This window comes from Gallinula chloropus, assembly GCF_964237585.1.
Source record: "Gallinula chloropus genome assembly, chromosome: 8".
Lineage (NCBI taxonomy): Eukaryota > Metazoa > Chordata > Aves > Gruiformes > Rallidae > Gallinula > Gallinula chloropus.
The window spans coordinates 19,029,873-19,054,785 of record NC_140093.1 but is presented as its reverse complement, the minus strand read 5'-3'; the positions used below and the strand labels follow the sequence as shown (position 1 = coordinate 19,054,785).

Here is a 24,913-nt window from a genome sequence, read left to right as displayed (position 1 = left end):
CCAAATTCTTTGATCAGGCAATTGGAACTGGGAGCAAAATTGAAACAAAAACAACACATTATTCCTGCGTTGGAACCCTCATTGCAATCAATCTACTAATTAAGATTTTATTTAAAGATTCTAATTAAAATGGTATTCTGAATTATTTGTTGCATTGGGGTATTCTCTCCCTGAAAATGCAACCCTCACAATGGCAAATTATTGTGAAATACCATTAAATTATCTCATTTTCATAGCTTTTGGGTCAGTATCACCGAGAGGAATTTTGCCCAGGCAGGGACAGGGTACAGACCACAGGGTTTATGTCTTTCATCTCTACCTCAGAAACCTATTTTAAAGATCCATCTGCTAGCTGTCCATCTAAAAATCCACCACCCAGCTAAAAAAAAAAAAAACAATCTTTGCTTCATCAGATGGCAAGTTTCAGAAATAAATTCACCTAGAGAGACACAAACCTGTAGGATGCAAACTACAATTTTGCTCCTATTTTGCACAGATAAATCCTGCCAGCAGAAAATGGGACCTCATGGTTTGATCCACACCTGCACTTTTACTGGGGTGAACAGGACTATAAAGGAAAAACAGCTTTTCTGTGAGCCGCTCCCCAGCCCTCTCCAAATACTGAGCTGAATTCTGCCTTTGTGAATGGGAGACTCCCTTCTACTGAAGTTAGCAAGAAAGCAGATATTGGCACTCTCTGCTTTGACAGGAGATGTGGTGGTGGTTTGGGGGGTTTTTGCAATATAGTGAGAGTACATGTTACAGTTGTGACTTTCACATCCACCCATTTCTCACCCAGGTAAAGCTGCTGGCCCCAGCAGCCAGGGAACTGATAAAACAAAAGCTGGTCTTTACCATGGGTTTATTTTTTCCCTTTCCATAATGAGAAATGTTGAGGAATGGGCAGAAAAGGCACCATGTGCACAGGTAACCCTCCTTCCTGCCAGAGGGTGCTGGCTCTGTCCACCTCAGCTGGCTCTGCAGGGAGGGGACATGCCACATCTCCTGCCTGGTGACCATGCTGGGACCTTCCTCACACATCAGCGACAGATTTAACCAACCCTCTGAATAAACATATGGTTGAAATCCCAACAGCCTGCCTGTTAGAGGCATAACGCTCCATGGCTCCATTTCACCTCCACACCTACACCATCCTCACTTAGCTCCTGTTAACCATCCTCCAGTTCCCCATGGAACTCCGAGTCACACAACACTAGGTAGCAGAGCATCCAACCCCTTCCTCGCCCACCACAGCCAAAGTGCTAACAGTGCACTTGACACAAACAGCCTCCCTGCCCACCTGCCCACCACGCTACCTACCAACCTGCGGCAAAACCTTCAGAGCCCCTTGAATCCAACATCACTAAACAACACAGATTTGCACTTTCCAAAAAACTAGCTAACACCAAGCAGTATTGTTTCTTCCATCAATCCAGCACCTAAAATCTCCTAATTGAAATCAGGAACAGCCCCTTACCTGCTCTAACCGAATCACTCACTTGATGGAGAGGAACCAGCCTGGTTTTACACCAGGGGACACAAAGAGGTTTGAGCTCCTGTTTGTGTATGTGTGTGTTAGTACTGTCTGCTAGGAAATGGGAGCTCTTCCTTGTTGGTTTGGAAGAGGGAGCTTTTCTGCACACTCCACCTATGCAATAGCATTATGTCTGCATCCACAACTCTACAGGCCATCTGTCACTCTTGCCAGTTCTCCAGAATTTCAGAATATATTCCATACAGTTTAGGATGTAGCAATTGTGGCTTTCATTAGGGAAAAAAAAAAAATCAAGTTGTAGCCCATTATTGGCACAGTTTGCCCAGGCATCAGAGGAAGCTGAACCAGAGACAGCAGCTCCTGGTTGTGCACTTACAATACAAGACCCATATGGGGTGTCATTGGACAAAGCAGCCTGTAGTCAGCAAAGGGTTCAAATTTGCAAATATCCCTGAGTATTTCCCTTCAGGCATAAGATTTAACCCAAACTTTTAGTACAGTGTCCTTAAGCAAGGAGAAGGAAGACAAAGTGAGGGTGTGGTGCTGTTGAGGAACAGCAATGAATGGTTTGCACACAGGTCCTCATTCTATACTACACACATTGCAGTCATTACACTGTTTTAGGCAGAGTCTCCTAAATTTCTGTTATTCAACACATAAACAGCAGGATTATGGCCTGTGACCAAGACATCAGCCCTCTCATATGACATGTCTTCAGGTACAGAGGAGCAGGGATCCTACAACGTCACTGCACACCCTATAGCCACAATGGCTACTTAAAAGAGATGGAGCATTTACATGATGAGACTTGAAAGCACAGGGTGGAAGGTTTTATCTCTTTTCTGGGGGTCCTTCAATACTGACAACTGGGATGCTCAGCTTTGCTGGCCTGACTCTGAATCTACTTTGCCCCCTTGTAGTCAACATCGACTCCATTGCAATGGCCCAGAGCACAGGAGGGCGCTGAAGAAGATGCAAGTGTTGGTAACTGTGCTATGGTTTTGGAGGAACGTGGTTCTAAAACATACATGTAGTTTGAATCTGGCTTCCTCTGTAATCAAAACATGTTGTTTCATCTGCAAAACATCAAGAAGCTCAGAACAATGCTTACGCTTTTCCACCACAATGGTGCAGCAAAAACTGCTTTAGGAAATCCAAAAATGACTAAGACTGCATTCATTTCTCTGCACCTGCTTTGAAGCATCAACAGCCTTGTTTACAACATCAAAATTCCCAAAATACTTACTTGTGGATGAAACAGGAATCCCGGGGACGGTCTCAAGTATTTCTCTTTTAAAGCTTCCAGTGGGTCAGTTAACTTTCTTTTCTCTACTCTGTAAATGTTAAAATTAGATTTGCTTGTGATGAATCAGCCTCAGGTATTAATAATTACACAGCTACTCATGTTTAAAACAGTCAATAATACATGGAGTAATTTGTTTCCCAGAGATAACGGTAAAAGATAAGGAAGTAGAGTCAGCTCTGGATTCCCGCATACAACTCATTACTGGGGGCTGGGAATCGCCATTAAAAGGAATTATGCCATTAACATAGGAAATAACCCCGTTTCAAAAGGCCAGTAATAATTGTAATAAGAACCAGTGACTAACTACCGAGCACTTTTATGAAGAAATAAGGCAATGAAGTTTGCCCTCCACTCAGAGGAGAGGAATTCAAGGCAACGGGAGCCTTGGGCAATGCGTCCCTTCTCATCAGCCCATGTGAGATGTCGCAGACACCACCCTGGGAATCGCTCCTTGTGAATGCTCAGCTGGCTGCACACAAGCAGGGTGGGAGACACAGGCTTGCAGGAACGCACCACATCTGCTACGTCAGCTACAAAGACTGCCATCAGCTCATGCAGGCACTCAGGCAGCCAAACATAACACAGGTAACTCAGAAGATAACTCAGAAGCAGAGGGGACATTTGAGGGGTTTGATTTCTCTCTTACTGATGTGTAAGGTTTAAGGGACAGATCCTGTTGTTCATATGCAGACATAACTCACAGCAAAGGAAGGCTCAGTAATGACTGGCCTTGTGCTACGCTGACCAAATTTGTACAGATTTCATTACTTTGTAATGCAGGACCATAAAAACCAGATCATTATTTCCCCTGCTTCAGGCATTCAGAATGGATATGACGCAAAGAAAACCTATGGCTTAATACAGATACCAATCTGGGACAAATAAAACCATCTCAGTAAAGAGTATCATATCCTGTTTCTTCACACCTGTTATCACATGCAAGAACTTTCTCCAAAAACTTTGCCCACAGCATTTCTTTTTCAGATAAAGGAATAAATTAACAGCAGGCTGTAAAATCAGTCATTTGTATTACAGATAAGTATTTTTATGGGTAGTATTTCTCTAAACAAACTTCAGTGCATGACTTTGGCTGGCTACAGATACACGAGCAGAAAGGCAAAGGGCAAAGAGGCTGACGTACACAGGATGCAGGTGAAATACAGACCCCAGTGAGATCCATCTCAGCACTACTGGGAAACATCTAGGGGTCAGGATTTTACCACCGGGTTTTAAAACAACTCACTGACAGTGTCTGCTTGTGCACCCCTCGAAGGCAATGACAAGGCTCCCATTGAGTTCACAAGGTAGATCAGATTAACTAGCCCACTGCTCGGGCTTTGTACACATAAGGACAGCATGCCTTCAATTAGAGTAATGAAATGCCTGGGGAAATCAACACATTGCTCAAATAATGGTAAAAGAGGGCAGAAATCACACTCAATTTCCATATTTTTTGTACACCTCAGGGCAAATTTGCTTCTTTTTTGGATTTATGAGATACTGCTACCTAATTCAAGAGGAATCTGAAGGGTTTTGTACAACTAGGAGCCTGGTAAGATGCACTGTATTTCCAGGGGAAGGCAGAGGGCAATCAAGCCAAGTGGACAGCATTTTGGAAGAGAAGGGGTTTGGGGGCAAACCAGTGATGTCAAATACACAGTAAATACAGAAACATTCAATAATGATGCCAAGTCCCTTCTGGGTAAGAGAATACATTCAACTTCTGCACATCGAGCTACGGAGGTTAAACTAATAACACACTGCAACGAGGACAGTCATGAAGACTTGCTAATTGCAGTGTTACCAGACCCAGGTTTGATCTGGGTATCTGGGGCTGAGGCAGTGTGTCCAGGTCAGCATGCAGCTTGGGTCACCCCACAGCAGGGTGATACCTCTAGGGATGGTGGGAAGGAAACTGGGTTGTCCTGCATCTGCAGGCAGGTGGTCCTGGCAGACCTATCTGCCCATACCAAAGGATGCCAAAAGGCAGCGGATAGTCCATTACCTGTAGATAGGATCCATAAAGAACGGGGTGGGCCTGGCATGCTGCAAGGAGGACTCCGAAGGTTTCCTTTGCTCGAGGTCACCTCCTTTCTTTTCTCCAAAGACGTGGTTTTTCCGAGGCTCGGCTTGTTTTGTGCTGCTGGCTCGACTTCTGCTGCCCATACTGAGATCTAGAGGCTGGTCCTGGCTTGCTGCAGAGGGGGCTGCTGGCTTTGAGGGAATGGGAGTAAGTGGCTTCTCCTCCTTACGCTTTATGGTGAGGTCAAAGGGAGACTCAGAGCTTCCCTTTGGGATCTTCTTTATTTCACTGGGTGATTGGGGCTCCACTTTCAAGGGTAACGGTCTCAAGTCTCTATCAGGAAATGGATACATTGATTGAGAGAATGCTGGAAAAAACGGGAGGGGAAACATGGAAGGGTAAGGTAAGGCTCCGACTTTTTTGTCTTGCAGCCCCACAAGTCCTGTTGAACCAAAGTACTTTTCAGCAATAGAAGCAATAGCCTTTATAGAATCATTCACCGCTCCTGACACCGCAGTCTGCTCCTCTAAGGATGGTGAGAAAATGGAATGATTGCTGTGGTCTTTCTTATTATTTATTGAAGCCAGGCTCTGCAGAGAGCTTACTTTGTCTTTGAACATTTTACCATTTTCTTTATATTTCTCTTTCTCACTTTCAATGTCACTTTCCAGATCAGAGCCCGAGGTGGTTTCCAGGTCACTGCCACTGGGGGTACTGACATCGTCAAGGTCAAGGTCACTACTCTCTGACTGGTCACTGAGTTTCTCATGCGGCCTCTCTTCAGAGGACCTCTCTGGTTGAAGCTCCACTGGCTTATTCTCCCCTACTGATGGTTGTTTATTTAGTGCCTTCAAAATATCCTGGGTGGCTGGCAGTATCTGAGGATTTGTCATGAGGGGACTTTGACTTTTGTTTGTCTGATCTGCGCTCGGTAGTCCTTTAACAGGAGAACTAGTAGGTAGCAAAGGTGGCCTGTGGTACAAGCCTGAAGGAAACAGACCAGGGAAGCTAAAAGAAAATCCAGGAGCTGTTGGAAAGGTAAGACCAGCAGGATGCCTATTGGCTCCAAAATAGTCAGCAAGGCCCGTATTTGCATGATTCATATTAACCATGGACGTTTTATCCATAGCTGGGGTTCCAGGAAGTGAAATGCCTTGGCCAAAAAATCCTCCTGCTGCAAAATGGTTCTTGCCCTCACAAAATCTCCTGTGTTTATTTAAGGAAGACGTAGTGCTGAACATTTGTCCACAGTCTTTGCACTTGATTTGGGTTCTGCAATCAGCATGCATGCGCTTATGACGACAAAGGTTTGAAAACTGAGTATAGGATTTATGGCAGACCTCACCTGTATGTAAACAACAACAACAACACATCTCAGGCTTTATGGTAATTGCCCCCACCCTCCAAATTTTGCAAATAACACCATTTTTTTACCCGCCAACTGTCAGTTAGGAAGCCCCAAGAAGAAGTCTGGGTGCACAAAAGTACAAAAAGCTATCGTGCTCTTCCAAAGCAAGGCATCCAAGCAGACAAATGTCTCAAGACAGCACCAAAACCCACCCCAACAAACCAGAAATGGGATAAAATTACTAAAACACGAAGTTCCCATGCTTACACTTTGCATTGCAGAGTGTGGCATATCTAGTACTGTTATTCCATATTGCAGGAGTACCCAGACCTCCCCCAAAGAGCTCAGTGCTGTAACATCATATGAACCCACAGTGCTCCTGTGCAAGCAAGCATTTGTGTTTTCACATGATATCCATTTATGTCACTATCCACATGTGGAAAGTTAGTCATTAAAATAAATATTTGCAGGACCGGGCAGGAGATAGACAGAGATGCCTCACAGAGCTTTCAGTCTGCAAGACTACAAGGATACAGAAGAGGTGAAGGAAGAGGCAAACAGGTATTTCCAAGTGCATAACCTTATTAAAAACATCACTTTTTTCCCCACTTACAATTAAGAATTTAATCTCATGAAAGTGCAAGCTAGAGCCTGAGTAACTTCGGTCTAGTACTCCCAAAGCATTTCTATTCATACAATGCATACAGTCCTTACAGGTGCCTGGGATGCTCTAACTCCAAATTCCACAGGTTTGTAACTTTACTAGTCTTAATATTGCTTATTTGTCTCTTGCAAATGAAAAAATACATTGTATTTCACCAACAATTTCCTTTAAGAATGCAGCTATATTTATTTGCATGTCTGATGCTCAAAACAGCTCGATAGATTTCCTTTCAAACTCCTCTGGGATGAGAACAGCTTCAGCCTCGTAAAAGAAGCACTTGAGAAAGCCTGAAACCCCAGAGGGGAGGAGATCTACCTTGAACTCATGGGCCTGATCTAACCTGCAGCACTTGGCACATCTGAGAACAGCTTCCAGCAACTGCTTTCAGTGGCTGGAGGCTGAAAGTGGTCCCAGAAGTGCAGAGCGAGACACTATGAGTGAATCAAGTCGTTGAAGCAACTGGGATTTTGCAGGTCCCTGATTTTCTGGCTGCTACAAACCTTAGTGAGCAAACTGGGGCAGTTACAGGTCTGTCAGCTGAAACGTGGTTTGGAAGAGGGTAACACTTAGCTGCTTAGTGCCTTTTTAAGTCTCCTTCCAGCATCCTTTGGACAAGGGGCATCAGGCAGGTCCCCAGGCACAACTTCATCTTGTGCTGTTCATTATGCTAACATCTGTCCATACTTCTACACTACCTTGCCTCTACTAGTATGAGCTCCAGCCTTGTTGAAAAACAACGCAGCAGCATTATCTGGAAGCAGTGGTATCCCTCTGTAATAAATCTTCTTTTTTTTTTTTCCTCCCCCAGCCAGGAAAAAGCATGTGGCCACTTTATTTTTATTTAATTTCTGTTATATCATAAGCTCTCATCTTTCACACATCAAAGCCACACAACAATACACATTGTGTATTCTGAGGCCTTTTTAACAATCATTTTCATGATTTGAGACAGACTGACATAATTTACAATGGCTCTATTTTAAGCCTGCAAAGGAAACTGAATTGAATGTATCTCATCCTGCACTCTTGGTTCCCATGAACTGCAATCACGTCCTCTAACTTCCACTCGCACCGGGGCCTGCGCTAACCTTCCTGCTCCTCTAAATCTCTGCCCTTGAGAAACTTGACCACTTGTTGTCATGTCTTAACTGTTTACCTCTTCAGCAGGCTGCTTCATATCTCAGCAACAATGCTCCTATTGTTCGAGGGCCTGATCCTGCCTGAGCCACTCGTTTTCCCTGTTCACATCCCATTGACAACCCCAGGAAAATTCATGGAGTAAAGAGTGCAGAATTGTGCCCAAACACAGGAAATTTGCAATGCAGTAATTCAGGAAGAACATTTGTTGTGGTGTATCAGTAACTGTTCCTGCTGGAAATCTTCATTCACAAGGTAAGACAAGAAATAGAAGAGAGAAAATAAAAAATGAAATTGAAGAAAAAAGATGAAAGAGAAAAGAAAAAGTGAGAAGAGAGAAGAGAAGAGAAGAGAAGAAAAGAGAAGAGAAGAGAAGAGAAGAGAAGAGAAGAGAAGAGAAGAGAAGAGAAGAGAAGAGAAGAGAAGAGAAGAGAAGAGAAGAGAAGAGAAGAGAAGAGAAGAGAAGAGAAGAGAAGAGAAGAGAAAAAGAGAAAGAGAAAAAGTATTCTAGTTCCTTGAAAATATTTTCTCCAGATAAGCACTTTCTGTTTCTTTTCTTGGAAAATATTTTATTTGCCTGTTTACCATTCTATTTTTTTAATCCATATAGAACTATTTGATGTTAATTTGCTGCTGTATGAAGCTCTGATTTTTCTATTTTCTCTTATTTTTAGCCTAATCACAGGTGTTCAGATTCTGCTCCCACAAACTCAAGTCACCTCCAATGTTTTAGTACAGAATCAGGCCCCTCACCTTCACTCTTGAGGTCTTACACAAGAACCCCCCCTGGTCCCATCAGGTTGATCACAGAAACCAAAATTAAACTGCCCAAAAGGGCACAACTGAAATGCCTTATCCACAGTTTTGCACAAGCTTCATCTTGGGTATTATGGGCCAACTCACCTCCTCACATAAAGCAGGATAGTCTACTCCAGAGAGAAGGAAAAAATACACACTTACAATTGAGCAATATCCTTAAAAACTATTAAGGAAGATGCAAACGAATCATTTGACTAATATGTTTTACCTATTAAACTAAATAAAACCAATAATGGCAATACCATTAAAATATGTATTTATATTAATAGTTATTAAATAATATCAATCGATTTACAGTTGTACTGACGAGTTTATAATTTTGAGCATGAAAGTTATGTAAAACTATTTCAAGAGGTTGCTGAAGATGCCTCTGGCATTTAACAGGCAGTCTATTCAACCCACAGGCTCTCAAGGCTGGCAAAGAGATTTTGGTCACAGGTCTGAAGCCCCTTGCTCCCCAGAGTAGTCTTAATCTTGGGAGCTGTAGCCTGAAGCCTGGGTGTAACATGACATCTGTGAAGCTCACCCCTAATGCCCCACTGATTTCGGAGGATGCTGTGTCTAAATTGATTGCATCACCTCTACCTCCGTGGATATTCCCAGGAGCCAGAGGTCCTCAGATAAGTTCATCTTGTAAGATCTACCTCTTTTTCATCATCTGACTTTTATTTCCAAGTAAAGCTTTGCTTAAACTTTAGTAGATGGGGGATGGTTATCAACTTTAATTGCTTCCATGTATCAAAGCAACAGAAGCTGGGTTTGATTTCTTCTATTACACCTTATTGCACCCTTTAAATCTCAGCACCATACTTTTAAGTAACTAACTTGTAAGGGAAGCTTCCCTCCTTGCGGCTTTTATTGCTCTACAATCCCCAGGTTTAACACAAACTCCCAATCTGGCTTCCAAATTGCAGAAATTCATCTCATGCCTACGTATGCTCTGTACTGTGATTGTCTCCGGACCCCAAATTAGCCAGCAGTTAAGTTTGCATATTTTCTGCTTATTAAAAAAATTACTGTAAGTACTATTTTGAATATGTTCAGCCTATTATGGCATGTGGTTTCTATTTGGAGAGGCTGGAGATTTTGTGAAGGCAGTGAGTAATTACCTTAGTGTTGGTGAGTTTTCACTCAAGCTTGGGCGGTGTACTGTAATAAGAGACAGTTGCCATAAACAGACTGGTACAAGTAAATCATGGTGTGTGGCCTTCTGGTGGAAAACAGATACCTCCTTTAGGTGACCCTACCTCCCTCCCATCGCTCTGTAAAGCCTACCGAACATGTGGTCTCCAAACCCTTTTGTTCTGCAATTACATGGCTGTTACCCGTAGGTTGCTCAATGGGTTTTCATCCCTCACACTGCACATAGGAAGAATACTGGTGACTGTTTTCATTTGTCAGAATAAATAATAACAAAGAACACTTGAGATTATTTCATTTACAAAAGGTGCCACTTACAGACTTTTACATAGTGGACTCCAGCGAGACCATCTGAAGACTCCCTACCCAACCAGAAGTTGCTGTTTCCTAATAATTATAATCTTTAAATGCAATTATTTAACCTGAAATCAGGCTTAAAAATTATTAGTGATATCTATTCTTCAATTTAGTTATATATTTTCTCGTTGAAGAAACCCAAACCAAAGCATAGTCTAACCCCAACTGCAGGTATAAGGATTTTGCACAAATGAGTCTGTCAAGCCAACACTCTTCCTCTTGAAGAATTGTCTTAGCTTTGTCCTGGTGTAGTATTGGGATTTTGATAAATCATTGTCAAGAGCAGCAAAAAGATTAAGTTTAGAGGACGAGTAAGGACAGTGGTCACAAGGTGCCTTTCAAGCCATAGCAGGTGCTGAAAAGACTGTGGAGGCCATTAGCACTACCCAGAACAATGTTCTTAAACATCTTCTGCCTCTGCTTCCCTGGTTAAAGGGAGGGAAAGCAACCTGCAGCGTTCCTGTGCACCCAGCTTCTCCATCTCCCAGCAGGTCTGGCTCAGCAGTAAACACAACCCGTGCAACTTTGAGGACCAGATTTATAGCCCCAAACAGAGCCCACATAGGAGGCAGTTTTATTGCTGGAGCAGCTGTTGGCGACAATCTAATAGCTCAATTCAATACTTAAATTTGGGGCTTGAAAAGGAGTTTCAAGGAGGGAGGCAACCTCCTCTGACTGGAATTTGCTGCCTCTAAGGTTTCTTTTCCAACTCCTGAAAGAGTCATGGCACCTGCTGTGGAGACTCTGCGGCCTGAAATGAACTCCTGAAGCAAAGCAGCCTTCCAGGTACTTCTGGTTCTGCCTAATTCCCACCACGTCCCGGCCATGGTGGCAGCTGCCACCACCCTTCCCTGCCCACCCTGGCAGTGCTCCCTGTGCCGGCGCTGCCGCTGCCCTGCACAGCAGGGACTGATCCAGCACAGGATGCAGAGCAGGGGGCTGCAGCTCATACTGAGGAGCAGGAAGAAGAGCAGCCAGCACGGCATAGTGCAAAGCAATGAGGCCACAGTCACCAAGCCTGGCACGGCTCCTTCTCCTTAAATCCCACTCCCCACTTGCTCTTTCCATCTCTGCATGGACAAATATCACAGGGACAACAGGTACATTTATACAGCATACAGTGTCTGCCTGAAGAGGAAAACTGCATGGGAATAACACTTTGCATTGGACCAAGAATTGCTCAGTACACATTTAATAACTCACAGCCCCTGGAAATTCAAAGGGAGCATGACACAACCTCCTGCTTCCAGATTTACGCCGCTTTTCAACAAAAAGAAGTAACACTTAACCAAAGACATTTAGTTGAAGACTTACATATAAAAGGTTTGACACTGCTGTGGATGTGTTTATGTTGTTTGAGGCCTGAAGAAGTGGCAAAGGTTTTGCCACACTCTGGACAAGCGTGAGCACGAGCCCCAACATGCTGGGAACGAATATGCCTCTGAAGGTTGCTGGGGTCCGTGAAAACCTGCTAGGAAATGAGTACTGATTAACCAAGAAACTTAACTGTAGAAGAAGCCAGTTATTACAAGAGTCCTTTCAAATTCAAACCTTGGAGCTATTTGAGAGTATTTAAGATTAAAAACTGGCTGCGTGCTGCATCGCAGCCTCACTAATGGGTATCAATGGGACCTGTGTAGGACCGAGCCTTGGTTTACCAGGACCAGCCGAGTATTTGGTGGGTCTGTTAACCCCTTTGCAGCAGATGCATCTGGCCCTGCCACTAGAAATCGTGTTTCTGAGGTCAGGGACTCTACAGGAAACAATTCAAAATGCGGCTGCTCAAAACCTCTAAGCATTACTGTGATAGCAACACTTTATAGTGACGACCAAGTGCGTGACAGGAAGAAATCCTGCAAGCACTCCTAGTACCCAGGGCTTGGCTGCATGTTACAAGCATAAGCTCAGTATAAAATTCCCATTACTGCAGCAAATCTATTTAAAAACCAAAAAGTCCTCATGCAAAAGGCCCAAGTTTTGGGAACCTGGTAAAAAAGCAGTGCAGAGCACCACCTCCTATGCAAATCCTTTGCACAGCAGGCCAGGTGCTGGGAAGGTGCTCTGGAGATGAGATGGTTATGCTCTCTTAGCGTAGCTGGGGCCCATCACTATTTCTTATTTTGATTCGTATTGCAGCAGTGTCCTGAAGTTTCTGGCCCTGAGGGCTGGCACACAGCCTGGGAACCCATCCACCCTGCATTTCCCCAGGGATTCTTGCACCTCGGTGGTCCTCTTATACCAGTCCTTCCAAGACACTGAGCCATGAGCTCAGGGATGCTCAGCATCCTGCACCAGTGCTCAGTGCAGACTCCACAACCATTTCCAAACCAAAAAAGGGTATAAAACAAACATATACATAAAGTAGAAGTGCAAACCCTCAAGAAACCATCTGGAGCAGAGCAGAAGCCCTATACCCTCCTGCATCCCAGCCCTGGGCATCCCCACTTCCATGCTCACGTGCATCCAGCAGCACGAGAAGCTCCAGGCAGCCCACAAATTCACTGTACCTTGGCACAGTTTTCACACTCGTAGTGCTTCCCGCTGTCGTGTGACATTTGGTGACGTATCAAGTTGGACTTCCAGTTAAAAGCTTTGGGGCACTGGTCGCACTTGTACTCCCTCTCCTCGCTGTGTGACAGCATGTGCTTCTCCAGGCTGTGGAAACAGGAACAAGGCTCAGTGAGGTCCCATGCACACATGTGGGTTTATCAGAGGTTTGTAGGATGAGGAAACACCAGAGCACATAATTACATCAAAGAAACTTTCAAGGTCCTAAAGGCCCAATCCTGAGAGACCCAAGTCCTTTAAGTACTAGGCTCACCCCAGCCAGGAGGCAGAACATCCTCCCTCCGACCAGAATAACACAACCTCTCATGTTTTGCCAGGCCACTTGCAAATACTCCAGGAGATGTGGCTGCCAGCACTCCCTAAGGAGACTATTTCATACCCCCCTCCGTATTTCCCTCTGGCAATTCTTCCCTGCAGTTTGAACTATTTCTATCTTATGACTTTCCCTCTAAGCACCTGACATAACTCCACTCCTTTGATAGAAGTCAATTTTTCCTACAGCAGCAATAGATGAGGAATAACTCCACTGTAGCAAGACAGGATGAGCGCAAGAAGCCTCTAAATATGGTACATTCCAACTGATGTTATACTTGATTATTCTTAACTATGTTCAGTTGCATAGCTGTTTCCTCATTCATTTCTTAGTAGCTTATTTGGTTTATTAGTAGACCACCTAATTTCTGTTGCACATCTTTGCATTCATTTTCACCTCCAAATGTTTTGAATTCCTGCTTTATTATTCATTTGTAGCAAATATCTATTTATAAATCCCTGTGTTGCTTGATCAGGTACAGAGCTGTACTTTGCACTACTGCCTAAGGAAAGAGCACTACACAAATGTAAGTGTGGATCCACAGAAAAGCCACAGCAAACTGGGATTTTTAGCCTAGGATGCCAAATGGAGTTAATCCTTCCTTGCGTGAAGCTCATGCTGATCTCTGCTCAACCAGTGGACAAAACCTGCTGGATTTACAGTCTCAGTTGGGTTGTGCAGCCCAAATAGCAACCTCCATTCTCAGGCACAGGTAATGGAAATGCTTTCACCCTGCGGGTGCTCTTTACTTCTACCCCTCTCAGTCTCCTTCCTTCGAGGGAGAAAATATAATTCCTGTTTCCCATCCTAAGAATTCCATAACAATTGACTCTCCATCATGCACTGGTAAACAAATTTGCTGTAAGACCTAGAAAAGACTCTTGTCCCTGGCTCTGGCATCAGCTCCACGGTGCTTGCCACAGCTACATGTTCTGCCACCAGCACCAGGCAGTCCTGGCCCCTGATCTCCATCTTCTTGCTTAGCTCTTTCTCCATTTAAGTATGCACACCCTCAAGCATGGGTCACTCAGGCCTTTTGTTTTATATAATCTGAATATAGCACACTTCAGTACTTTTTTTTGCTGTGAACTGTCTTTGTGGTGTATTAGCCTTTCAATAATTCAAGAGTTCAGAGAATGACTGCATTCTCTCTCATTTTTCACTTTCTCGCAGTGCTGCCCATCTATTTATGATGGCTCCTTCTTTGTTTTCTGCCCTTGCTCTTCAATATTTAATATTTTAAGCTAAATCTACATTTTCTCAACGATTCCCATATGTTAGATACCATCCTCCAGTATGGTGACATCAAATAACCCACACTGTGGACAAACGTTATAGTCCAGCCTCCTGGCTCACCCACACTGCTGTAACCCCTCCGACTTGACCTACCCACATCAGCCCTTTGGAATCAATCACTCAGACCAAAAATTAGACACATGGAGCCACATGCTGCTCAACATCAGACCTCGTGCCGCATGAATTCCCACTCAGCAGGGTTGACCTGGTGCAAGGGGAGCAATGTTTGGAGTAACATGTTTTAATTTTGCTGTCATTAATTTTGTGGAAGTGTTGAGGATCAGGCCATACAGCACACTGATCTGAGACACAGAGCCATCTATGCTCTGTCAGCACGAGCCAAAGAGCGTCTGTGTTTTGGGGAAGTGGGCTCCATCCTGCAGAACCAGCATCTGAAGCATCCAGGAGCAGTTGTCCAAAGGGCAAAACCCGTACTAACCTGCAACAGATGCTACAACATCCTGGATCATGGACTAGGAAAGATTCCTATGAAAAATGCAAGCCCACAAAATACTCTAAACTGCCAAGTCAATATACAACAGGCATATGATTATTCAGCAATGACAATTAATGCGCTGCTGTCCTTGAAAGGGCAGTGAATCATCCCTTCAGTTGTGTCATACAGCGTGGAGAGGCAAGGCGCTGAGCGTGGGAGCTGTGCTACAGACTCAAGAGCTACTACTCTGCTATAAACCACCTCCTAGGAGATGCACTCTCTTGTTGCAGTGGAGGATGTGGCCCAGGATTTTGCTTCTGAAATCTCTCAGCATTACTATCAAATGTTGGCTGAGGCCAACCGTCCTGAAAGGACCGAGCTGTGATTTGCAGAAGGTCCTGTGTGCTCTCAGTATCTCTCAGTAATTTGCAAGATTTTCTGTAATCTGCAATGTAAAACGGTATTTTAAGTAGCCACAAAACCTAGAGGTGACAGGAAATACATAAATTAACTTCAGCATGTACAAGCTGCACTTTCTTCTTACATTCTGGGCATATCCCCGGTATGCATGCACACGGGTCTGTTTAAACAGCCCGATGCAGAGAAGAAAAAGATGAACTTTTGAATATTGCTATAAACATATATTAAAATATATATATATTGTATATATACATTGAAGCCTACAACCTGCTGTTAGCTAGTATAGCTTGTTTGCAAAGATGAAATTGGTAACATCAGTGAACACCTCCCAGAGACATTTTGTTATTTCTGCCTAAAAAGAAGGAGCCCGGATCTTAGTTCACCTGTACTACAGTCACTCCTCATCTCACTGCAAACAGCCCAGTTCATACCAGCTGAAGATCTAATTATCTGAAGGTCCAGTTCTTAATTTAAGGTCCCCACTGGGGACCATCAGGCAAGGACCAAATTCCTGATTTATTCAGATATCACTGATTACACACAACAACCAGCACTGAAGTCTTACTCATCTTCATCTTTAGCTTGTACAGAAGATGAGGACATCTGCCCTAGGTGATGCCCTGCACAATCTGATTGAAGCCATGACAGAATTTGCCTCATTTGGTCACATTTTAAACATCTGCTCTTACCTTTGTAAGTCTGGGAAGACCTGATCACACTCTTTACACTCCTGGATTTCATGCACGTCTCGAAGGTCATTCTCATTCTCAAGCTTTTTCTGGAAGTCCTCCTCCACCATGGAGAAGGCGGAGTGAGGCGTGCTGCAGGGGAACTTCTGGTGGTCTACGAGTTCAGCCTTGGACTCAAAGAGCTGGTCGCAGTCCTCGCAGCGGTACTGGCGCTCCTCTGGAAGACAAACAGGTTGGGCACACAGAGAGCACATCAGTTCTCAGTCATTTTTAACTCCCATGCCATCAGGACTGTGTGGTTAAATAAATGTCTGTTCAGAGCCACAGAGAAGAACCTCAAAAGAAACAGGGGTGCCTTAGAACACTTGATAATGATGTTTGAACTCTACAATATGCGAGAGTACAATGCTACCTGTTAGCTGCCTGGGCTCCTAATACTGGCTTAGGGCAAAAGGTACTATCCTGAATGGGGATATACAGGGTCTAAGGTGGACACCCAGCTGCCAGTCTCTGCTTTCTAGATGAAGGAGACAGCCTTAGATATGAACATCAGCATCCAAAATAGCCCAAAGGGAGTGTAGAGAGTTTTAAAATTTCTCTTAATTTCCACTGGATTTCTTTTCCAGGGCCCAACCCTGTTCAAAGAAAGCCAGAGACATGAAGTTGGGGTAATGAAGACAGGAGACCTTGCTTTTAATAACAACGAAGCCTCATGATATTTTTTTCTGCTGGATTTTCTACTGATGGTCCACATGAGGAGCCAGATGCAAATGCACAGGGGCTCCGAGTCAGAAAGGCACTGAGGGGTCTGGCTGAAATCACCAATGTATGTCGTTGGCTGCTCCGATACAGAGAAAGCATCATAGGGCTCCATTGTTCACTGTGCACAAGCGATACCTGGGTTCAGTCTGGTTCTAAACTAGCCCTAGAGACCCTGCTCTAAATGGTTTAAAGAAAGTGCTGCCCTCGGCACCTGCTGCCCTGGGCAAACCCCCATGCACTGCCCCCAAATTCCTGAGAATTTGCCAAGTGTCCATGCTGGCAGAAACTGTGACATAATGGGCATCGAGCAGACGTCCTGCTCCCAGCACCCACTGCAGCTGTACAACCCCCTGCTCCCGAGCAACGGAGCGAGAGGAGCTATTGGAGGTGGGGGCCAAATCTGAGCAAGAGCTCAGGAGTTTCAAATCCACAATCTGTGTGTTGGATGATAGGCTCAAATGTTCTCACAAGTGATAGCAACATTAACAGGCTGTGTTTTGTCTTTTGAAGAGGTCAAAATAACAGTTGTTTGGCTAAATGACAAAAAATAACCTACAATCAGGGTCCATGCAGGTCCTGCACAGCCTGGAGTTAAGGACAGGGACTCCTGTTCTCCTTTTGCAATGCCCACGGAATGATCACGTTCCAATCTTGAAACCTTACTAAATGGAGGTCTCTGCTACATCTGCAATCCTGTTCCTGCCAGGGAAGTTCCAGTAAGTGAGGGTAAAACCTGAACTTTAGGAGTTGCAGGGGTGCGATGTTAGGAAGTATGGGCTGTGCAAAGTGGAGCTTGCCATATCAGCAGGTACAAAATGCAACACCAAATGAAGCTACACTCTTGAATGGACCAAGAGGGATGAAAACGATGTCCCCAGTGCCAGTGCTGGCATTGCTTTTGAGAGCAGACCCACCCTTCAGAGAGGCTGAAGGAGTTGGGATAGTATTAGACTAGTTTATTCACTGACCAGCTCTCAGAGAAGCAGAAGTGCAGAAGACAGACATACAACTGTGGCCAGCATTTCTCCCTTGCTGAAGTACAGCCATCCTAGATTTCAGAAGGATTCCAACAGCAGAAAAATCTCCTCAAATTTTTGCTTAATTTCAGTGATACTTTCTATTAGATTAGACAGGAAGGAGTGGCTAACCATGAATGTCTGGAGCCATTGTTTCATGTGAATAATCTTCACTCTTCATGAACAGTAAGAGCTCCTCTCCTGGTTCAATATCTGCTACCACCCTGTAGAAAATCTGAAAATAAAAAGAAAAGAAAGCAATGTGACTACCACAACAGGCAAAGAGGTATAAAACACTGCTGATGAGTGTTACAGGATCAAAACCACGTGGCCAGACAATATCCTGGTGTGGGTGCTGGCTGCCAGTTGATGGAGAGGTGCCGACTTTTGACTACAGCAAATCTGTTCCTTCCAGCCCCAAAGCCACTGGGACTTAGGGCTCTGTGAGGATAAAAACGGGCAATCACTTTCAACAGCCTCTGATGCAAAATGAGCTATGTGCTGACTGCAAATATCACCAGCAATTTGCATGCTTAGTTGTACCAAACTCATGTACAAACCAGCTGTAGAACACATCTCTGAGCGACTCATGTAGGGGAAATAACCCATTACTCTGGGGAAAGCTACTAAAACTGTCCTGAGAAGATGCTGATTAAACCTCAGGTAACCAACCCTGCTTTTTCATTCATCTATGCAGTCCAGAAAGCTGCAAGGAGAAAGGCCTATACAAACCTGCATGCCTGATTATTCCTTAGCTTCAAATGGGATTCAAAGGAAAAATCAGTCCTGGGTGAAGAAATGCTGCCAGCAGCCAAAACCTCTCACTGGTGGTGACCGTGGCCGGTGGCACCTGGTCCCCTGCACAGGTAACATCGGGCTCCGTGTTTGTTGTTGGGAAGGAGCCTGTCAGAGAAGCAGGGAGCTGCTCCCTCAGGTCCACGCACCCAGAGCAAGCGTGCGCCAGCACGGCGAGGCTCTGCCGAAAGGAAATTCCCAAAATCCATCTGGCCTCTTTCCGTCTCAGCAGGAAACGTGAAGAGCACTAAAAAAGCTCCACGAAGCAGCTCAAATAAATATTAGTAACTTCCTCAGGCCTTGTTAAGCAAAAACACATGACAGCTACGTTTCCTACACTAAAAACATGATGCTGCTGCCTTTTCTCGGGCTAATGTATTTTTGAGGGTTTCAAGCTCTCCACACTCATTTCAGGGCACTGGGAGAGAGGTGGAAAATCACATCTGTTCTCTGAAGTCCCAAATGAGTGGCAAGATAGGTACAGGGCCCTAGAGATGCGTGGGTACCTTTCTGGCCAGGTCGCACATGAACCATCACCCATCGGGTGTCCCCGGCGCTGAGCACATACCGATGTCTTCCAGGAGGTGGCCGTATAGCCTAATGGTTTCTTCCTGCACAAGCAGCCTTTGCCCACAGATCCAGGCTAAATACAAAAAAAAACCCCAAACCCACCCCAAAGAACTAAGATGCATTTCCTCGGATTTGTTCTCTTTTCTTTGCTCCTGCTCTGGAGGAGGCGGGCAGGGGAGCGGTGGTGAAGGCTGACGGAGCCAGCTCATCCCACCAGCCTAGTGTGTGCCCCACTCCAGGTGCCAGAAATGCTGAGGAAACACATCAAGCATGAGGTACCTGTGCCACAACCCTCTGTTTATATCCAGTTTTCCCCATAGAAACCAGGAGAAGGAGTTTATGGACAGCCTGATCTGCCCAGGCTGCACATCCCTCCTCTTCTACTCCACCCTGGTCAAACCACCACCTGAGTCTGCTTGAACTTGCCATTTTTACCCCTTGTCGAGGGGATTTTGAACTCCACCAAGTATTTTGGAGGGCACAAGGAGCCAAGGAAGCTGTGGTAGGCTCTCCTGCACATCTCTTCATGTAACCAGGAGAATGCCTGGGACCTCAATCCCCTCTAGAGCTGATGTCTCCATCGGTGTTGAGGGACTGAAGGGTGCTGTGTGGGTTTCGGCAGGCTGGGGATGCAGCCGGGGCAACTCAACTCATTTGATCAAAGGCTGAAACACGTTTAAGTGAAGCCAGCTTTTAGCTCCCACAAATAAATCTGATGTCAGCACCACATCCAGTGAATATTTGCTTTAAATGATGCTTGTTTTTCCATTTATTAAGATAAATGTATTGAAAAGTGGCTTTTTTTCTTCCAGGAGTATAGTGACCTCCACACATCTGAAAGGAAAGCTGCAGTCCAATCAGTGGAAGATAAGCCTGGCTGCTGGCTGGCTTTGGGTGAAAATAAAATGTCTGTGGAGTTGCACACTGACCAGAGAGACTTCTGCAGACTTCCCTGCTGCAACAGCACCCACCGCCTCCTCAGTATGGGAGCAAGATCAGGCCCATCTTCCAATCAGATGGGACCTCAACCATCTCAGAGACATTGTGCCAAAGTTCCCATTGTGCCCAGGACAGCTCTGCCTAGGACTTGCCTCCGTGCTCCCAGGTTTTGTGCCACTGTTGGGTAAACTCAGCAGTTCTTCTGAGGTGAGCAATGCATCCACGCCAAGGAGTCAAGAAAAACCACAGCGAAGCCTTCTCCAGTACTATTCCTGTCCCACTCAAGACATTTTGATAGACCTCTTCACCTCCCATCACAAAGTGAGTGCACATGGACTGGACATGGGCATGGAGAGGGTCTTGTCCATGAGCAGCTGTGCTGGGGTACATCATTTCTCCTTGGGAAAGCCCCAGTACGATGCAGCATCATTCCTGCAGCTGTGGGACAAATCCCTGACTGGGATGTAAATTCTGCAGCCAACTGTCCTGTCCATGCCAGTACTCAAAAATATCACACATGATTGAGCTACCCATCAGAAACAACCTGGTCACCCTCTCGATGTCTCAGTGGGGAGACGAGACGGAGCATGCCAGAAACCTCCATGGTTTAGTGCTGTTTCTTCATTTTGCATCTCAGCACCAACTCCCTCCAAAACAAGGTCCAAGTGACAGGTTTCCAGCTCTGCCATTTTCACCTTATTATTAAAAAGCTACCTTTAATTATTATTAAAAACCCCACAGTTTTTCTACCAGGCTGCGTTCCAGTGAATATCTAAAATAGAACATATCGAACTTTAAACCAAAATGATCATGCAGGTAAATGCAATCTGATGTTAATGGCTGTGCTTATCACTTCAAGTGAAAGGCAGACGGTGTGGGGATCCTGCAAGCTTCAAGGTGGGAAAGCTCATAAATTCCCCTCGGGCCCAGCAGGTCCCCTCCTGGCTGCCCCTATTTTGCAACAACACCAACTTCTACCACAAGGAGCATTTTTTGTATTTGGAACTGGTACTGCAGAATAAAGGGAATTTTTGAATGCAAAGTTTGAAGATTCCTTGGATGCAATCCTGCCTCTACTGTAATTAATGAAAGGGTTTAATTTTCTATTAGCTCTTCAGCCAACCCAGCCCATCTTGTTACCTGACTTCCTTGGGTTAACCCACACTCACGAGACAGATTCACACAGATTCACCGAATTTTAGGGGTTGGAAGGGACCTCCAGAGGTTATTGAGTCCAACCCGACACGTGAGCATGCCCCAGTCTGCCTCAAGAAGTATAGGGAGAGCTGCTGGACAGTACAGGAACGAGAAAGGGGGGGTGAAGAAAAAAAGAAATAAAAGCAGAGTCCAGATGCGCATTTCGCATGCCCTGGGATCAGCGGTGTGTGACTGCAGTTTATATAGGAAGAGCAAAATCGGATCCAGATCTGGAAACACTTTCAAAGTTCAGGGGGTCTGAGGTGGGGAGAAGTTGGGGGAGGCCTAACTCATCAGTCCTCTGTGCCTGCCTACACCGCAGGTCATATATTTATGCTACCGAGCAGAAATAAAAGCTCCCAAACTGCAAAGCTGTAAAGGGAAAGGGGAGGGGAGGGGGGAAAAGAAAGGAACACACACAATTTACTTTTAAATGGATGAATAAGGCCTCATTGTTATGAATCCCAGTTTACTTTTCCTGGTCAGGCACTTGAAATTTTATTTATGCTTAATAGACTGCATTTGGCATGTGTAAAGATGACAGAAGCGTGAATTATGAACGACCTTCAACCTATTCAGGAAGTTGTAATAATTGAAATAATAGCGAAAACGCACTCCCCGCGAGCTCGGGCCGGGGCCGCGCGCTCGGCCGCCGCCGCCGGCATGCTTTGAAGTGGCCCGGCCATCCCGGCTCTGTCTGAACTCCCCCCCTCCTCTGCTTCTGTCCAGTGTGCCCTCCAGCCCCCCAGGAAGGATGTTGGTTTTGGGGGGTAGGCAGGGGGAAGGTGACACTTCAGCCACGGCCTGCAAGTGAGGGCACCAGCTGCTACGCATGCATCTGTCGCGCAGCCCCAAAGAGGGGCTGTAGTCCATCGTGTCCCAGCAAACCCTTAGTCCTGTGTATGAGTGAGCTTTGGGCAACACTGCATGTGCCCCAGTGCTGCCTGGGAAATTCAGACCTTAGGGCAGGCAAGAGATGCTGCTCAGAGTCAGTGCTGCTTGTACTTTAACCCTCCAGAAGATGTGCTGCAGACAGAGCCATGGGGAACGGCACTAAATGCCCTTCTCCTCCAGGACACTAGTGCAAGCAGGAGGGAACGGAGGAGGCACTCTGGATGGCACAGTGGGAAGGGACAGAAGACCCTAACAGTGAAGCCCACCCCAGCAAAGGCCTGGTGAAGCCCACCAGCACCCACAGAGCCCTGCACTGTGGCTCCTGTGCTGACATACTACCCTGTGCCCAATGGGCTGCCGGGACCCACCACGCACCATGGGCATGTGTACCCCAAGCAAGGCACCAGCCCTGGCCCCTGGCCACTTTTGGGGGCTGCAGTGCTGGAGGGAAGCGTGCCCTGAGCCGGGGCAGGAAAGCGAGCGCCCGGAGAGGCGGCGTGCACACTGCCAACTGGCATTCGCCTCCGCGCTGCTTCGGAGCAGGAGTGGAACTTGCCTGAAAAGCAAAACAAAATAAGAGTCCAAAACTAATAGTAAGTTCAAGGAGCAAGAACGAAATCAGGATTTGTGCCCGCCAGAGAAATGAGAAGGATGAACGGATACATAACCTCCTGACGAGCCATAATTAAGCACTGGAGAGGAAAAAAAAAAAAAAGAAAGAAAGAAAGAAAAAGGTCCAAACAGCAAAGCTTCAAGTTTAGCTCCTCTGATGAACAACTTCTGCAGCTGGAGAACTGTGTGATGAAACCCGAGCCAGGTTCTTCTTGCCATACTCAGGCAAATGATAAATTGAAACGAACTGGAGTTTTTTCAAGGGCTAACGTAGAGAGGAGTCCTTCCCAAGCGCTGTATCGGGCCCAAAGAAAACTTCAGCAAAAATCCACAGGCAAAACTCAGCAAGTGCCTGCGGGGGAGGTGGGTGGGAAGAAGAAAACCCTCCCCTTCACCCTGCCGGGATGAGGGGGAGCAACACAGCACCCCAGCACCAAGACTCCGGACGCTTTCATTCTTCGAACCCTTTCCTTCCTTATTTCCAAAACTGCCAACGAGGGGCTGATGTGAGGACACTCTCCTGAAATGGCATGAGGAGCCCCATTTTTCCACCTCCTGAGGTAAAAGGTGCCTCCTGCTCCACCCAAGTGCTGGTGGGGAGCTGCTGGATGTCCCTTTGCAGGGCACCCTCTTTGGCATCTCGGGGGCTGCAGGCCACCTCCTCGCTGATACTTACATCTTCTTCCATTGTAGGTGCAGTTTAGCCCCTGTGAAAGCCCCAGCTCCAGATGAGGGGCTGCTATATCCAGCCAAGCTACTCCAAGAAAGTCTTCTCCTCGGGGGTCACTGACCACCAACATGGAACCACAACCTGTGCATGTCCACCCGTTCTCCTGAGGAGTTCCTCCCCATGCTGTTTTCTTCTAACATCCCACCTTCATTCACGAACCACACCAAGTGTCAGCTGAGCTGCAGCCTTGTCCTGGCTCTGTGGACATCCACAACCCTCCATACCCTTCTGGCAAGCATACAAGTGCGATTTAAGAGCCCTCATCACACACACAAGAAAAAAAGGCACTTTTGCTTAGAGACATGAACCGCCAATAAAAAGCTTAGCACTTTGCAAAAATGGCAACAACCAGTCACTGGTTTTGGTTCTCGACAATTCCTTTTAGGTCACATCAGGACAGCCCAATGCCAGGAGCAGTACCACCATCACTGCACCGAGCTCTGGGGTTATATGGACAGACGTAAGGACGGGGCAGACGTTTCACCCATGGACTCGGCTCTAATTGCAGTGAGTGGAAAATCACCACCAGTGAGCTTCTGGTTCCACCAGCCCTACGCCAGCACGACCCCGCTCCACTGGAGACAGATTTTTTGATGGGAGCTGGATTAAGCTTTATTTGCTTAATAAACTAATAGCTCATAGGAAGAATCGTGGTGGAATAGGGCCCTGTGTGAGCTCAGCGTGCGTGTGCCCTCCTGACCCACAACAGCCAAAACCTTAATTTCACTTGCTGACAACAAAGCCTCAAAACTATTCCTTAAATACACAACTCGTGCAGGTGGCTGTGTGTCAGGAGTCTCCAACACGTTCTGCATGCGAGGAAAAGGGGCTTGGGGGGGGAAGAGGGTTGGGGGGTGAGGGGGAAGGTTGGGGGGGCAGCGGCAGTAAAATCTAAAATGTGAAGCTGTGTCTGCAGTTAAAAAAAGTTTGCAAAACTCCTACTAAGTGACCAGACCCAGTTCACTCGTTTAAGTTAGCATCGCAGACATGGGGCATGTTAAAGATTGTAGCACTGGGTTTGCCCCCATTGCAGGGGCATAATTTCCTTGAGTATAAAGAAACAAAGCACATGCCATAAAAAAGAGTGAGAGAGAGAAAAAAAGAAGCCCAAAAACCCTATTTCAGTGCATGCAGCAAACCAAAGCCTCAGTAAACTGATCTTGAGCCACTTGGGAGATTTCCATGGATAAAGCAAAAGGAATCTGAATCTTCAGGAGCTGCTTTGTTGAGGGGGAAGAGACCTGGGAGCTCAGGGCGGTTTCACAGCGGTACGTGGCTGCTATCACTGTCAGAGCTCCACAAGCAATAAGATAAAAACCACTATTCAGGAGTTTTTACTTCAACTGCTACCAACTACAAAAAAAGAAAGAAAACAAGCCAAAAAATA

General features: G+C 45.8%; 1 protein-coding gene across 5 annotated transcripts in view; it reads right to left on the bottom strand.

Annotated features, from left to right (window-relative positions):
• The window catches only part of MECOM (MDS1 and EVI1 complex locus), a gene marked incomplete at its 5' end in the record, with an annotated part of 335,868 nt that overhangs the window by 16,631 nt on the left and 294,324 nt on the right, over positions 1-24,913 (bottom strand). The window contains 7 exons of one of the 5 annotated variants that reach the window (XM_084267720.1): positions 1-27; positions 2,742-2,829; positions 4,807-6,169; positions 11,604-11,760; positions 12,797-12,944; positions 16,012-16,228; positions 17,922-18,024. In XM_084267720.1, the coding sequence (XP_084123846.1) occupies positions 1-27; positions 2,742-2,829; positions 4,807-6,169; positions 11,604-11,760; positions 12,797-12,944; positions 16,012-16,228; positions 17,922-18,024 (2,103 nt within the window). The remainder of the gene's footprint in view (positions 28-2,741; positions 2,830-4,806; positions 6,170-11,603; positions 11,761-12,796; positions 12,945-16,011; positions 16,229-17,921; positions 18,025-24,913) is intronic. The other 4 variants (XM_084267721.1, XM_084267722.1, XM_084267723.1 and 1 more) reach the window with 4 other exon arrangements.